At 37.4% G+C, this 13,833-nt stretch overlaps 1 protein-coding gene across 3 annotated transcripts in view; it reads left to right on the plus strand.

The window, feature by feature from the left end:
• LRP1B (LDL receptor related protein 1B) overlaps positions 1-13,833 on the plus strand; it is a 760,762-nt gene that overhangs the window by 563,589 nt on the left and 183,340 nt on the right. For all 3 annotated transcript variants that reach the window (XM_075430359.1, XM_075430360.1, XM_075430361.1), the window contains 5 exons: positions 4,942-5,076; positions 5,491-5,620; positions 10,581-10,707; positions 10,859-11,010; positions 11,302-11,426. In XM_075430359.1, coding sequence (XP_075286474.1) covers positions 4,942-5,076; positions 5,491-5,620; positions 10,581-10,707; positions 10,859-11,010; positions 11,302-11,426 — 669 coding nt within the window. The remainder of the gene's footprint in view (positions 1-4,941; positions 5,077-5,490; positions 5,621-10,580; positions 10,708-10,858; positions 11,011-11,301; positions 11,427-13,833) is intronic.

Raw genomic sequence — 13,833 nt, forward strand, 5'->3', positions numbered from 1 at the left:
TATTAGTTTAATGAAAGTTATTTCTGTGGAGATTTTCACACCATGGAGCACAAGAGTATAGTTTTTTCTCTTTTCTTAAGTGGTCTTGACGTACCTGAAAATCTAAAGATATTCTCCAATGTAATGTATAGAACCTAGTGACAGAAAAGTTTTGCATTGCTGTGAATAAATAACCTTTATCAGTACTTTAGAAAAACATAGTTTTGGTGTTGTTTTTTTTTTCTTGCCTTGGAGCATTTTTGAACAATTATATCAAAATGTCATAGTCGGTGCATTTTACAGCTATGTTTAAATTCAGGGTACGGAAGGTAGGCAGGTAAGGCATAGAACTGTAAAAGAATATGAGAATTTTAAAGAAATTAGGTGTTAGCTGAGGTCTAATATCAGTGTATGGTTGGGTAGTTATTATCTTTGCATGCTCAAGATGTTAGTGTTTACTTTTAAGCATAATTTCTAGAAACAGTGAACTGCATGTGCTTTTTGAACTTTCTCCAACACAGCAAATACTGCCTGGGTTTACCTGATTAGTTCCAGTCCCATAACTGTTTCCATAATTTTTGTTTGTAGAACAGATTCATTCTGCTTAAAATTTCTGATCATTTTACAGGAATACCTCCAATTAAATAAAAATCATATTTGACTGATGTTAAAATAGTATTCCATGTAATATTTGTCTTGGAAATCATAGAATCGTAGAATGGGTTGGGTTGGAAGGAACCTTTAAAGGCCATCTAGTCCAACCCCCCTGCCATGGGCAGGGACCCCTTCCACCAGAGCAGGTTGCTCCAAGCCCCGTCCAACCTGACCTTGAACCCTGCCAGGGAGGGGGCAGCCACAGCTTCTCTGGGCAACCTGGGCCAGGGCCTCACCACCCTCAGACTGAAGAATTTCTTTCTTCTGTCTAATCTAAATCCATCCTCTTTCAGCTTAAAGCCATTACCCCTTGTCCTGTCCCTACATGGACACCCAGGTGGGGTCTCACCAGGGCAGAGCAGAGGGGCAGACCCCCTCCCTCACCGTGCTGCCCACGCTGCTGGGGATGCACGGTTGGATTGCTGGGCTACCAGCACACAGTCAGGTCATGCTGAGCTTCTCGCCCACCAGCACCCCCAAGTCCTTCTCCTCAGGGCTGCTCTCCATCCATTCTCCACCCAGCCTGTGTATGTGCTTGGGATTGCCTCGACCCATGCGCAGGACCCTGTACTTGGCCTTGTTGAATTTCACAAGGTTCGCACAGGCCCACCTCTCCAGCCTGTCCAGGTCCCTCTGGATGGCTGGGACCATGCTGGATGAAATGTGTTTTCCTTTATTATTGGGAAGTTTTTTTACATCTCTGAAGTTTCATCTACAGATCTCTATGATTTTTTTTTTTATGTTATTACCCTCCTGTTTTGTACATGCACAGAAGCATTAGTTGCTTTCTACCTGTTTATACTCAGGTCAGGTATGTTATATATTGAGGAAGAACACTGATCATTAACAAAATAAAGCTGTGTCTTAAAATACTGCATTTACAGGAAGTAAATTAGTAGTTTAGATAGACTTTTAATGGTTGTTGTCTGTAATGGTACATTTTAAAGAGAATTATGATTTTCTTAAATTGGTTCTACTTCTTTAATGTGATTATCTCGAAGCAAATCCAGGTAATTCAGTTGTTTGAATTTTTTGATTACTGAAAAGTACTGCTTTAAGAAATAGTCATTTAAATCCTTTCTGTGGGAAAACAGCACGACAAAGTCAGTAGTGCTATATACATTCACATTTATTCATGGAAGTGAAACCACGGAGATCTTTGTGTTCTCGTAACTGAGCTTCTTAGCCATGATGTGTATTGTTGCTGACATGGCTGACTTAAATGGGCATAGTATGAAAACAAAGTGGTTTATTTTATGGAGAGGAATTAAATTAGAATATGAAATACATATATTTCACTTGTAGAATGTCTTATCCAGTTGATAAACATAATTTTTTTTATATTAACTATGTACTTTCAGATAAGACTCCATAGCAATTCTGTATACCTCATATTTCACTGAAGGGTGTTTGGCATACACCTGCACACAATCATAGATCAGTATCTCGTTGCTGAATGTGTGAGCAGTCGGTGTAATCTGTGTAATTTGTCGGTGAATCTGTGTAATTTTCGTACTCATTTGAAGTAACTAGCAAAATCACAGAATCACACAGAATCACAGAATGTTCGGGGTTGGAAGGGACCTCTGTGGGTCATCTAGTCCAACCCCCCTGCCAAAGCAGGGTCACCTACAGCAGGCTGCACAGGACCTTGTCCACACGGGTCTTGAATATCTCCAGAGAAGGAGACTCCACAACCTCCTTGGGCAACCTGTTCCAGTGCTCCGTCACCCTCAGAGTGAAGACGTTCTTCCTCATGTTCAGCTGGAACTTCCTCTGCTTCAGTTTGTGCCCATTGCCCCTTGTCCTGTCGCTGGGCACCACTGAAAAGAATAACTCCAGTATGTGATTATGAAGCTGTATGTTTGGGATACTTGACGTCAGAATGTGTCATTTGTTTTATTGTATGACACTTCTTCCAAATATGATTTGTCAAAAAGAGAGGTGGTGTAACTAGGGTTCTTTGAACATGCTAAACTGTTTTGGTTTTGGAATTGACTTTTATCTGTGTAAATTTTCTTTCTTTTTTATTAAGTGTGTGTCTATATGCATAAAAAGTATGTATAGTATATGTAATAATACATATATATTTGAATATAGAAATATATTGTTTAAATATATATATGCACACATGCTTTTACGGAATTAAAGCAGGTATATAAAGTATGAAAAAATAACAAAGGAAAAATATTACTTGTGTCTGAGCAATGACTTTCCCAGAGAAATTGACTCATTCAGCAGGTCCCCAACTGACAAATTTGAAACCAGGATGTGGGTTGCAGCATGGTTGTGCTGTGAACTCAAAGCTCTGACAATGGCAATAACAGCACATTCTGCTTGAGGGACGTCACTGCTTTGTTTGCCCCAGCTCTTTGTCAAGGGTACTTTGTGGCAACAGAAAGGAGCGCATGTCTGTTCTTTGGCCACCCCAAATTCTCAGCCTAGCTGACAAGTTTAAATGACTGGCGAAAGCAGGCTCGTACTATGAGACTACATAGTGGTCCTTCTCTTCCGCCTTACGGATGGCCAACTGCAGCAGAATGGCAGGGAAGACAGATGAAATGCTTTGGAACACCAAAAAAGACTCTTAGTAAAAGCCTGTCAGGACATTTAAAATAAATGATGAATTGTGGATAGAGTCAATTTTTTATTCTTTTATCAGTATAGGACTGTCAAATGTCAGCCTTCTTTTTTTAACTAGTTATATTTTTTCCTTTTATACTGCCAAAATTCAATCTGTACAATTACTGAAGGTAAAGACTGTATATGCAGTTTTACCCTGTAGTTTTCCGGACCCTAAATATTTTGGAATGGTGATTAATAAACAACATAAATTTTTTTAAACAGATATCCCATTAAAACAAAAATAAAAACAAACAACAAAATAACCTATTTACTGTCAGATTTTTAACAGGGGTAGTGTCTTCTATCTGTTGTCATGGCCTTATTGTGTATATTTGCAGTACTAAACAACTACTAGAAAGCCTAGGTGTTTTGGGTTTGTTTTTTTTTTTTTTTTTTTTTTTTTAAAAAAGGGAAAAATTAATTAAATATGATAGAGCCCTGGAACAGGCTGCCCAGGGAGGTTGTGGAGTCTCCTTCTCTGGAGATATTCAAGACCCGCCTGGACAAGGTCCTGTGCAGCCTGCTGTAGGTGACCCTGCTTTGGCAGGGGCCTTGGACTAGATGACCCACAGAGATCACAGAATCACAGAATAGTAGGGGTTGGAAGGGACCTCTGTGGGTCATCTAGTCCAACCCCCCCGCCGAAGCAGGGTCACCTACAGCAGGCTGCACAGGACCTTGTCCAGGCGGGTCTTGAATATCTCCAGAGAAGGAGACTCCACAACCTCCCTGGGCAGCCTGTTCCAGTGCTCCGTCACCCTCAGAGGGAAGAAGTTCCTCCTCATGTTCAGACGGAACTTCCTGTGCCTCAGTTTGTGCCCATTGCCCCTTGTCCTGTCACTGGGCACCACTGAAAAGAGCTTGGCCCCATCCTCCTGACACCCACCCTTCAGATATTTGTAGGCATTTATAAGGTCCCCTCGCAGCCTTCTCTTCTTCAGGCTGAACAAGCCCAGTTCCCTCAACCTCTCCTCGTAGGGGAGATGCTCCAGTCCCCTCACCATCCTTGTAGCCCTCCGCTGGACTCTCTCCAGTAGCTCTTCATCCTTCTTGAACTGGGGAGCCCAGAACTGGACACAGTACTCCAGATGAGGCCTCACCAGGGCAGTGTAGAGGGGAAGGAGAACCTCCCTTGTCCTGCTGGCCACACTCTTCTTGATGCACCCCAGGATCCCATTGGCCTTCTTGGCAGCCAGGGCACACTGCTGGCTCATAGTTAACCTGTCGTCCACCAGGACACCCAGGTCCCTCTCCGCAGAGCTGCTCTCCAGCAGGTCCACCCCAAGCCTGTACTGGTGCATGAGGTTGTTCCTCCCCAGGTGCAGGACCCTGCACTTGCCCTTGTTGAACCTCATCAGGTTCCTCTCTGCCCAGCTCTCCAGCCTATCCAGGTCACGCTGAATGGCAGCACAGCCTTCTGGTGTATCTACCACACCTCCCAGTTTGGTGTCGTCAGCAAACTTGCTGAGGGTACATTCTAACTCTTCATCCAGGTCGTTGATGAAGAAAGATCCCTTCCAACTCCCGCCATTCTGTGATTCTGTGATAGTGTTGATACTGTTCTTCTGTTTAGTTTGAGATACATTAGTAAATTTATAATTGGAAGTTGTTACACTTAGTGATAGAGATAGTTGGACTGAAGTAACTGAATTAATCCAAGAATCCTTTGCATGTATTTTGTAGGAAATGATACAATCTATTGGACGGACATGGGTTTCAACAAAATTAGCAGATCTAAACGAGATCAAACCTGGAAAGAAGACATTGTTACAAATGGTTTGGGAAGAGTTGAAGGCATTGCAGTGGACTGGATAGCAGGTAGGTCTTAACCCGCTTTGGGAATTGCCATGATTTCTGAGAGTACACTCTTCTGTCTTCAGCTCAAGGCTAAATGACTTGGTTTGCTTTCAGCTCTAGTTTCTAGTATTCCAGATGTCTGGATATGTTTCTTTGAAGACACCTCCACTGTTTTTTGTAGTTTTACTACAGACAGAAAAATTATTTAAAGATCTTGGACGCTGTTTCTTATATGGACAGCCTCAATGGTAACAGCCACAAATACAAGTTTGTACTTTAAAACAGAAGGCTTAATAGGACTAGAAATTACAAATGTAAGATACACAGAAGTTGAAATACAGCGGTTAGTTTCTGTTTGTACCTTATATACTTAAGATTTAAACACTTTTCAAGTAGTCTTTTCTTTTTCCAGTAACTTCAAGGTGTTTTTCCTAGGTAACATATATTGGACGGATCATGGCTTCAACTTAATAGAAGTTGCCAGACTCAACGGCTCATTCCGATATGTAATTATATCCCAGGGTTTGGACCAGCCAAGATCTGTTGCAGTACACCCAGAAAAAGGGTAACATGACCACGGATCCTTGCATTTCTTTTAAAGTTTGCGTGCTAACGCTGAAGCCATTAGATAAGAAAAACAGGGTCCTTGTTCTAATAGATAGGCATTTAATAACCCCCCGAAGGACTGTATTGGAAACTATTGTATTGTAACTAAGCACCGGTGGATGGAAGTGTTATTCTTATCATATGCTGAGCTTTTTCATTGCTCTCTGTACAGATGACTTGCTTTGCAAAGCAGTTTTCATTTTCTTAAGACATCATTTCAACTGAAGTTTAGGCACTGCTTGGAAGCATGCTTAAATCTATTCTTAAGTTTCCAGCAAATCCAAGGAAATCACATTAGTCAATGAAGTCTTCGATGTCATGATGAAATCATAGAGCTGTGTAATCCTTGGTAGTTATAAATTCTAGTGTCCTGTAACATCCCTGTACAACAACCAAGAAGATGGCCCAGAGTAGCTGAAAGTAATGTGAGATGAAGCATGTGGGTAAGAGAGTAAAGGTTGTCAAAAATGATGTCTTTATTCATGCATTTGTTGAGAGGAGGGACTATACTGTCACATTAACAGAAATAGAGAACATTCTGTTCCCTTCCAGCTCCAAAACTATTGTTAGCAGAGCTGCAGCTAAAGCAAAAGCAGTAAATTCTGCAAAGAATTCCCATCTTTTTTTCATGGGACTATGAAATGTATTTCCTGAGGAAAAGGCATATAAGCAAGACTCTGTGGATTTAACTGCTACACTTAGCCTGCAAAAACAGAAGCACTAAATGGTGTGTATGAAAATTTTGAGGAAGTATTTGAGCAACTACCTGCCCCTAAAGCTGCAGAAGCACCATAGCTCATTTTCCCCAGATAGAATCAAATCATTATCTCGCTATTTTCAGGGAAGCAGTCTGTACTAAGAGGAGTTTTCAGCCATAGTAATGAAGAATTCCGACTTCTCACTGAGGCCAGATTGATACCAGTGGTGCAAAATGCCATTTGGATTTTTGCCTTGATTTCCTTTGTGAGAATTTAGACATAGTGATCTGTGTATTTTGCAGGCTAAAGCACTGCAACTGAATATATTTAAGAATGAAGGTGAAAGCAATAACGGGTTTTATTTTCTGCATAATGCAATAGCTTTTGCCACAAATCATTACAGCTGTGTTCATATAGCACCACTGGTTGCTTGGCAGTATCTACTAACAGTTTAGGATTAATGCTGTTGTTCAGAGTATGATCTTCTCCAGATCCTTGTCAGGATCTGGCTGAATTAATCATTGTATTTTTGTCCTTAACATACCGGAATACCTGTGTTCTTCTGTTAGAAAAAACTGTTAAAAAAAAAATAAAATTAAAAAAAAAAACAAAAACCCAAACACATAAAAAACTTTGGAAGGTAAGTACACAGAAACCTGATAAAATTCTGCTGACCAGAAGGGTAGACCAAGCATCTTCAAAACAATAGTAAATTTACAGTGTAATTTTTCTCAGCATGTATATAATGTATTTGCTCTACACATATACCAATAGGTTTTCCTCCCTTCCTTTACATCAAAGGAAAGGAAAAGCTCCCATGACATGTATGAGGACTAAGTGCAGCAGTTGCAGTTTCTCTGGAGAATCCCTAGATACTAAAATATGAATTCTATAAATAAAGACCTGTTTTTTCAACTCAAAATTCTATACAGTGTAGTCAACTCTTCTGCAGTATTTGGAGAGAGAAGATGGGTTGTAACTGAGTTCCAGCATTGAACAATTGCTATAGAGAAAAGTAAATGCAGAACCCTTCACAAAATAATACTTAATACTGCTATTGATAGAAACATTCCCTCTTTACTAAAGTATGGATTTTAAAAATTATTTTAATGTCAGTATTTTTGCATGATGCTTTCTGATTCAACAACTCGTGGTTCTATTTTACCAAAATAAGTGTGCACATAAGCAGATGAAATAATAGCCAACAATATCAACAAGATTCTTTGGAAAGAAGTTCCACCTTTTAAGTTAATGGATATTTTGAGATGCTTCTTAGGCCTTAAGACAGAATAGTCTAATGCCACTGAAAAGCAGATATTAATGAAATTTGGAGGAGTTTGAATTATTGCACTTGAAAGAAAAAACAGTAAAGAGGAGATACGCTAAATGTAGAAATGAATTTGTTGTTAAACATTGCTAAAATCTTTTGATCACGTTGAGTTTTATAGTTAGTTTTTGGATGTGTTTAGAATACTTAAGAAAATGTAGGAGGAGAAGAGGACCACAATTAGTAATTGTTTTACATGTCTGGTAGAACAATGTATCTTCAATGAAGGTAGGATAGCTTCATCTCGGTTTTTTTAATACTGTACCACAAAATAGTATCCTGAGGTGTCTCCAGTAAAAGGTTCTGCATGAGAAGGATGACAATGTTTTGCTAGTGAAGTACAGGCATACCTTTCTGTGGGAAGATCAAGGCCTTTTTACCCTCTGTTATTGTCATCTCTCTTTCCCTTTACGAGGCAAAACTTTCAAAGATATTCTTCCCTCCCCTAGCCCTGACTTCTCATTCTTTGTTTCTCTTGAAGCTTGAGTTGACAGCTATAAGCATGGAGAGGAAAATAGCAGTTATTAGATCTTGTTGAATATGCCAGTTATACCAAGACATGGAGCAGCCAGCATTCAGCTGGTTGGTAACATAATTTACTTTTTACTAAGGAAAAAGCTAAGGATGTGTAGTCCTACAAAGGAGTGTCTTTGACCCTCACCAGGTATAGTTATTCATAGAACATACACTCGGCTGACTTTTTTTTGTTTTTTTCCCAATGAAATAATAATTTTATGATCAAGCTCAGAATTTTGATTGAAATATGGAGTTAAGCTTGTACTGAAATAATTCTTAGACTTTGAAGACAGCTCCTTCAAAATTATTCTGGGAATTTCATTTGTGTTTAGGGTTGGGGAAGAGTTTAAAGTCTCATTTAAGTTTTTCTAATGAAGTTTTTTTGAAAGTTGATTCTAGGCCAGCATCACATTTTCACCACTTGCATCTCATGTCAACTGTGTAAATTACATGTGGGACAGTTCCAAAAGAAGTTGAGTCATAATTATTATAGCATTACAGTATACACAGCAAATGTGTCGGTAGCATATTGCTACCTACAAAGGTCCAGGAAACAAGTATTTTAGATGGTACTTCCCAGAGCTTTTGGGAAGATATGGAAAGATCAATGTTTTCTGTACTAGTTAATAGTATGTATGTTTATATATCGATAGATTTATAAACATTAAAGCTCTAAAATAGTATTAAGTAATTTGCCTTACACTTTTGGCAGCTTTTCTGGATTTTCTTAAGAGGGTTCTAGATTCATTTAACCTGCTAATTATGGTTGTTGTGTTTTTTTTCCCTCAGAGTAACTAGTCTAAGAAAAGAGCAGGTAATGTTTAGTTCAAGTATATTGAATTGCCTGCCTTTCTGTAGTCAACATTTAGTTGAAGTCTTGTGTTAAAGAAGTACATCTGACTAGATGCCCGAAAGAGAGTTCAGTTCTGTTTAGAGGTGCTGTTAGTAATCTGGTTAAAGTTGTAGTAGAACTGAAGCAGATTGTTGATATCCAGCTGGCTAATACCATCTGTTTTAACATTTCTAAAACATATTTTTAATTTAGCTAATGTAGCAGTTCAATTTCCTAATGTAGTGTATGTTTTATGGTTAGTATTTATATTACTGTAATGTGACGAAGTATGAGAACAAATTCATTTTTATAACAGCGAGAAAGCCCTACAATTAGAGCCAAAGTAAAGTGGACATTGTTTCAGAAACTAAATTTGATGAGCTAATTACAGGATCCATATTTGTTCTTCCCGGCCCATTTCTGTCCTTCTTTATTTCACATATCTGCAATCATCCAATCAAATGTAGCTATTGAACGACAGATTGGTACAATGATGTCACCAGACTCAGGCTTATGGGTGGAACTCTTTTAGTAATGTGCAGAAGACTTTTGGAGTCTTTAAAAACAGACTAATATGTACATTTCACACAAAGAAAAACAATGGAGAATGGTTTTGTATGTTCTGTTCACTTTGTGTACAACCTACTGATAAACAATGTTTTAACGTGTTCTTATGAATATTTTCTATGAAAATGCTTCTCTTCAGGTGCTTAGTAATATGCGAGATGGCAATTACATTGTCTTAGAAGGATATTTCTTGCTCAGAATATATATATATGTGTGTATAATACATTTTCACACAAATATATATACATACATATATATGTTTGTAGACATAGACATTTACTTAAAGCTATTCCATAGGTTACTGTTCAGTAAAGGAAGTGCTCTGTGTAGGTTAACTGGCCTCATTTTGCTATACCTAAAGCAAAGGATTGATAAGTAGGTCAAGGCAGAAGTCTGACCCAGCATCTTACTCCATAATAGTGATCTTGCTGTGCCAGTAAGTATACAGTAATAGAAAATTAGATAAGTAAAATGCAGATTCTTCCAATAAGCATCAGAGAGAACAGGAGAAATATTTTCTTCCCAGATAAAATCTTTTTTCTTGACAGTTTCCCACAGTGCTCCTCATTGCTTCGTATTTAAGACATTTCTAAGTTAGCCATAGATCTCTTGTATTATTACATTTGTTAGTAATTAGGTGTGAGAGCTTCTTTTCCAGTAATTTTTTTTCTAGTTTGCTTTTATTTTCCCAAGCACAAAGCGGAATTCTTTAAGGAATAAAATTGCATATTTACTGATCGATCACAGTTTTAAGAACTATTTATCATTTGCAAAAAATCTCTCAGCAGTGTTCTATGAAACAAGTATAATGATACATTTAATCTCTTAAGATTATTTAGACACATGAGCCTTATAATGTTTCTTAGATACCTGTTTGATGGTAATGGTGCGTTTTCTTTCCAATTGAATTACAGTATTGCATATTTTCAACTCTTATTTTGATGTTAAATTTTAATTGGTAATTTCTACACCATTTTAGGTATTTATTTTGGACAGAATGGGGACAGACTCCTTGCATAGGCAAGGCTCACTTAGATGGGTCTGAAAGGGTTGTGCTTGTGAGCCTGGGGATTGCGTGGCCTAATGGGATTTCCATCGACTATGAGGTTAGTTCCTCTGTCTTCCAGTATATATAAAAATGTGCAGTATTTGTTCCTCATTAAAGCCACCCTGTCTTCCACTTTGATGTAATCTTAATAACTCTTAATCAAATACTTAGACAAGACCATTGATGTTTCCTTTACAATTAATCCTTAGGAAAATAAATTATATTGGTGTGATGCTCGTACCGACAAGATAGAAAGAATTGACCTTGAGAGTGGAGGGAATCGGGAGATTGTGCTGTCAGGGAGCAATGTGGATATGTTTTCAGTCGCGGTGTTTGGAGCTTACATCTACTGGTCTGACAGGTAATTTATTTTTCATAAGTATTTGAGTCTCAAAATGTTATTTCAGTGCCAGGTGCTTCACCTTTCTAGGATTAGCCGTTCCTTAACAAGGTCACAGAATGTATCACAGAAACCTATGCAGTTTCCAAAGAAGGGGCATTTCTGATGCTGAAAGATAAACCATATCAGTGACATAGATGAGAACAGGTTTCTTCACCTTCTGTTAGGTGAACTCTCCACTGCTCTTCAGTCATTTGTTTGGTGTGAATTAGTTGAGGATTGTTGATGAGACATCTTCAACTTTTTTGACAGAGCACATGCAAATGGCTCTATTAGAAGAGGCCACAAGAATGAGGCCACGGATGCTGTGACCATGAGGACTGGCCTTGGAATAAACCTGAAGGAAGTGAAAGTCTTTAATAGAGCACGAGAGAAAGGTTGGCTTTTTTCAAGGATGCTATTAATTGTTTTAATATCACCTGCTACTTTTAATGTGTAATAAGACATACCAGAAGTTATCATAGATTTTATATCCACTTTTTACTCTTAAAGTTTTTTTAAGCTAAAATTAATGTACTGAAGAAAACATATAGTACAAATTCTACTTAAATTCTTCTCATTGTTCTAAGGAGAAAATCTAAAACCAAAACACTTCCTATCATTCAAGGTTTGGGGGTTTTTGGTTTGTTTTTTGTGGGTTTGTTTGGCTTTTTAAAAAAGCGCAAAAAAACAGTCTTAGGAATGAGAGGGGTCTTGAACGGCGCTTTAAAGACCAGTAGTCTCAGGCAGTCTCAGATTTCTATTGGAAAGCAAACCAGATTTTTTTTTTTCCACAGCTAGAATTTCCCAGCCTCTGTGTCTAAAATGTTTATTTCCTGAAATTACTTGGGCTTGAGTCCTAGTTTTTTTGTGTGGGAAGAGACTTTGTAAATAATTGGATTTCCTTTATATTCAATTTGTTTAGCAAATTCAAGAGACAAAAGCTATCATATACTCTTGGTGATTTATGGTATGGATGCTTAAGTGTTATTCTTCACTAACTGACTAAGAATAATCTTACTGTAATCTATCTTTTCCCTCCTAAAATTCTGATTTTGAAGAGACCTTGAAAAACTTGTTTCAGTGAGCAAAGGTGGTTACAGGTCTACGAAAAAATTATCATTTCCTCAGAACAAACTCCTGTCAGGCAATCCAGACAAAATTTCCTATTTGTGTATTCGAAAAGAGAGAAAAAAATGTTACTGTAATACAAGATAAATTTTTTAATACAAATATATCTCTGGTGTTGGTAACTCTCAAAACTTTCTGTAATCACAGCATTATATATGCCCAAAGATCCTCTTTTATATACATCTTTCCTAAAGAACTGCATTAAATATGACACGTAAAATAAATCTGCATTTTGAAAGAAAGTGTATTTAACAAACAATAAGAAAAAAATCTTTTTTTCCTAAAGGAATTTTAAATCGTTTTGAAAAAGTTACTTTGCAAACATGTGCATATTAATTTTACTAAGAATTTCTGCTTGAAATTTCAGCGTACTGTGGGCATCATATTTTATGGATGAAAATAAAATCCGCACAGTAACTTATCATTTCTTTTAACTAGGCTAGAAATAGTTAATGTCTGCTTGCTTGGAAGGGCTGCTTTATGTTGTAGTCTTAGGTAAACAGAACATTTGGATTAAAAAACGTTGCTTTACGTGTAATAATTTTTATTGATAGCTTTAAAGGCTTGATTGCATTATGAGTAAGAGAAACAGTTACTGAGGCTAAAAATATTTTGATGTTAGTTTGAAAAACATAACTGAATTATTTTTTTAATACATTTTTCAAATTTTACTAGGGTACAAATGGTTAATGTCTTTGGGAGGGGCTGTCAGTGAGCCAGGAGGACAAAAGGGAAAAAAAAGGTGAAAAATGTTTCTGAAATGTTTTTCTATATCACACTATTATATGTATTTTTAAAGTTCATTGAACTAGAAGTAGTTAATGCTATTTTAAAAAAATGTAATTAGCTAGCTTCCTGACCTATTACTAAAACAAACAACACCCCCCAAACAAACCAGAAAAGAAGCCCAAACAAAAGAACAACCACCTGTGCTGATTGTGGTTGGTGCTGTTTTTCAAACACCTGTTTTACCCTTTCCGATGAGCCAGTCCTGCAGTGCTACTGCAAATGGATTCCTATCCTGTAGTGCCATTTTACAAGTGTGCAAGGACATGCCCTAACTACACTGATTACAGAATTGGCCATTTTTAAAAGATATTTACAGCTGGTGAACTGTGGAAGCGTTGAAGTTTTCAAAGAGATTGTAGAAGCCTCAGGATCTTTTTCATATGTTTTCTTTTCTCTTCTTAACGTCTCATCCTTCCAACCAGATATTAATTTTTCTAGCCTAACAAAACTTTAAAAGAATCTTTAAAACAAACCAAATGTAAAAATGTGTACAGCTAACTTTCCAAATGTTTTTACACATCTATAGAGGAATACGTCTCATTTAAGTTTGCCTAGGAACACAAAATTCAACACTTCTCATCTTAAGTGCAGGTTAACTCTAATCCCCCATTATTTTTTCTTAGAAGTATCCTCAGCTTGAAATGTAGCAATTAGGAAATGCAGTCAACAGCGTTCTTCAGACACTACATGTTCCCCAAAAATTATTACGGCTTTCTACCTGAAAACAGTCTATTTAAAGTGTTTTCTTCTCTTCTCTATGTGGAAAACTTTCAGAAATGGGAAAATGACTATATTGAAAGACCTGAGTTGTTACATGAAAAGTGCTGTCAGAAACAGAAACTAAATTATCTAAAATAACTGTAATAGTAATTCCTACATAGTCCA

Source organism: Opisthocomus hoazin, chromosome 9, assembly GCF_030867145.1.
Source record: "Opisthocomus hoazin isolate bOpiHoa1 chromosome 9, bOpiHoa1.hap1, whole genome shotgun sequence".
Lineage (NCBI taxonomy): Eukaryota > Metazoa > Chordata > Aves > Opisthocomiformes > Opisthocomidae > Opisthocomus > Opisthocomus hoazin.